Genomic DNA, 2,189 nt, shown 5'->3' on the forward strand with positions numbered 1-2,189 from the left:
AATAGTCCGCGGGACACCGAAGGTCGTCCCCGAAACCATGAGGCATGGTTCCGGGGACACGCCGCGGGTCCACGGTGCCCCTCCGGACAACAGTCCGTGGGACACCGCTTCCCCGCCCTCCTCGGCCGGTTTCCCGGCTTGGCCACTCCTTGGCCATGTGGGCTCTTAGTCGGCGGGCCCTCCGGAGACATCCGGATTGCCCGCCTTAAGCCCCCTCACCACGTCAAGGTGGCCCACGCGAGGGGGACCGTGGCTCTAGGCTGGATCCAGGACCATCCGTCGCGATGGCACACTTTCGTGGCGAACCGCGTGGCCGAAATCCAGACCACGGTCGCGAGCGCCGGGTGGCATCACGTTCCGGGACGCGAAAATCCGGCTGATTGTGCCTCCCGGGGGCTCTCTCCGGGAGACCTTATAAACTTTCAATTGTGGTGGCGTGGTCCGCCGTGGTTGGAGTACGATGTTTCAGAGTGGCCTACTGCCGCTGGTTCCAACCCGCGGGTCGACCTGCCCGAGGAGAGGATCCGCGTTCACGCCACGGAGTCCGTCGCTGCTGCACCGGAAGAGGCTGAGGAGCTGCTGAGATTCTCATCCCTCCACCGACTGCTTCGCGTTACCGCCTGGTGCCGTCGTTGGGTGTTGCGCGGAGGATCTGGGGTCGGTCCCGTACATCCGGCATTGCCGCTGCCTCTCGAGGGGGTCTTGTCGGTTGGCGAACTGGAAGCGGCCCGTTTGGTCTGGGTCCGGGCCGCGCAGATGTCTCATTACTCCGCCGAGATGAGAGCAGTCGAGTTGAGCCGGGCGTTGTCCAAGTCAAGTAAGCTTATTCGGCTGAGTCCGTTCCTAGACGCGCAGGGCATACTCCGTGTCGGCGGGCGGCTGGGGCACGCGGTGCTGTCATACGACGAGCGGCATCCGGTCATCTTGCCCGACGACTCTCACTTCACTCACCTAATCGTGGCCACTTGCCATCGGCGAGCTCTCCACGGCGGAGTGCAGTTGACGTTGAGTCTCGTCCGCCAACAATATTGGATTCCGCGCGGTCGCTCGGTCATGAAAAGGGTTATCCGGCGGTGCGTAACCTGCGTAAGGTGGCGAGCAGCCAGCCCTCAGCAGCGAATGGCTGATCTTCCGCGAGAAAGAGTTGCGCGAGCGCGAGCGTTCCTTCAGACCGGCGTCGATTACGCCGGACCTATCCAGCTGCGAGCCGGCAAGGGTCGAGGCCAGCGGGCCTTTAAAGCTTTCGTGGCAGTCTTTATCTGTCTCTCCACTCGAGCCGTTCATTTGGAAGTCGTGTCCGACTACTCCGCGGGCGCGTTCCTCGCGGCTTTACGGCGCTTCATCTCCCGCCGCGGTATTTGTTGCACCCTTTTCAGCGACTGCGGTACGAATTTTGTCGGCGCTGACGCGCAGCTCCGGGCAATGTTCTCCGCCAGCAGCCCGGTATTGCAGCAGATCAAGGCGCGGACCGCTACCGAGGGCATATCGTGGCGTTTCAACCCGCCGTCGCCGTCGGCGCCGCACTTCGGCGGCATTTGGGAAGCGGCCGTTAGGTCCCTCAAATATCACCTGAGACGAGTACTGGGCGACCACAAGCTCACCTTCGAGGAAATGAGCACCCTACTCGCTCAGGTTGAGGCGTGTCTAAACTCTCGACCGCTCCAGGCCTTATCGGACGACCCTGACGACCTAACTGCCCTAACGCCGGGTCATTTTCTGGTGGGTTCAGCCCTGACGGCCATCCCAGAGCCGTCGCTTCGGGATCCGCCGATGAACCGCCTTACACGCTGGCAGCTCTTACAGCACATGCGCGACCATTTCTGGGAACGATGGGCGAAGGAGTACCTGCACTCTCTGCTACATCGACCCAAATGGCATACCAGGAAGGAGGATCTACGGGTCGGACAATTATGTCTCGTAAGGGGAGACAACACTCCCCCCACTCGGTGACCGCTAGCTCGCATAATCAAACTGCATCCGGGTAAGGATGGTTTGACCCGCGTCGTCACCGTGCGTACGGCGACTTCCGAGCTCGTGCGGTCCTACGTTAAAATTATACTGTTGCCCGCCTGCGACGAGTAAAATCGCATTGCGTTGCGTATCCCCGCGATCTCGCTAGCAAACCGCCTTCTTCGCCCGGCTTTAAGCCCTATCGCTAAGGAGCGCGTTCATAGCGTTATTTCGCCGAT

The 2,189-nt window shown here is 61.6% G+C and overlaps 1 protein-coding gene across 1 annotated transcript in view; it reads left to right on the top strand.

Annotated features, from left to right (window-relative positions):
- LOC105557214 overlaps positions 1–1,950 on the top strand; it is a 5,959-nt gene extending 4,009 nt beyond the window's left edge. The window contains exon 2 of the mRNA XM_012004402.1: positions 6–1,950. Coding sequence (XP_011859792.1) covers positions 6–1,950 — 1,945 coding nt within the window. The remainder of the gene's footprint in view (positions 1–5) is intronic.
- The last annotated feature ends 239 nt before the right edge of the window (positions 1,951–2,189 follow it).

This window comes from Vollenhovia emeryi, unplaced genomic scaffold (assembly GCF_000949405.1).
Source record: "Vollenhovia emeryi isolate VEMERY1.0 unplaced genomic scaffold, V.emery_V1.0 DF939564.1, whole genome shotgun sequence".
Lineage (NCBI taxonomy): Eukaryota > Metazoa > Arthropoda > Insecta > Hymenoptera > Formicidae > Vollenhovia > Vollenhovia emeryi.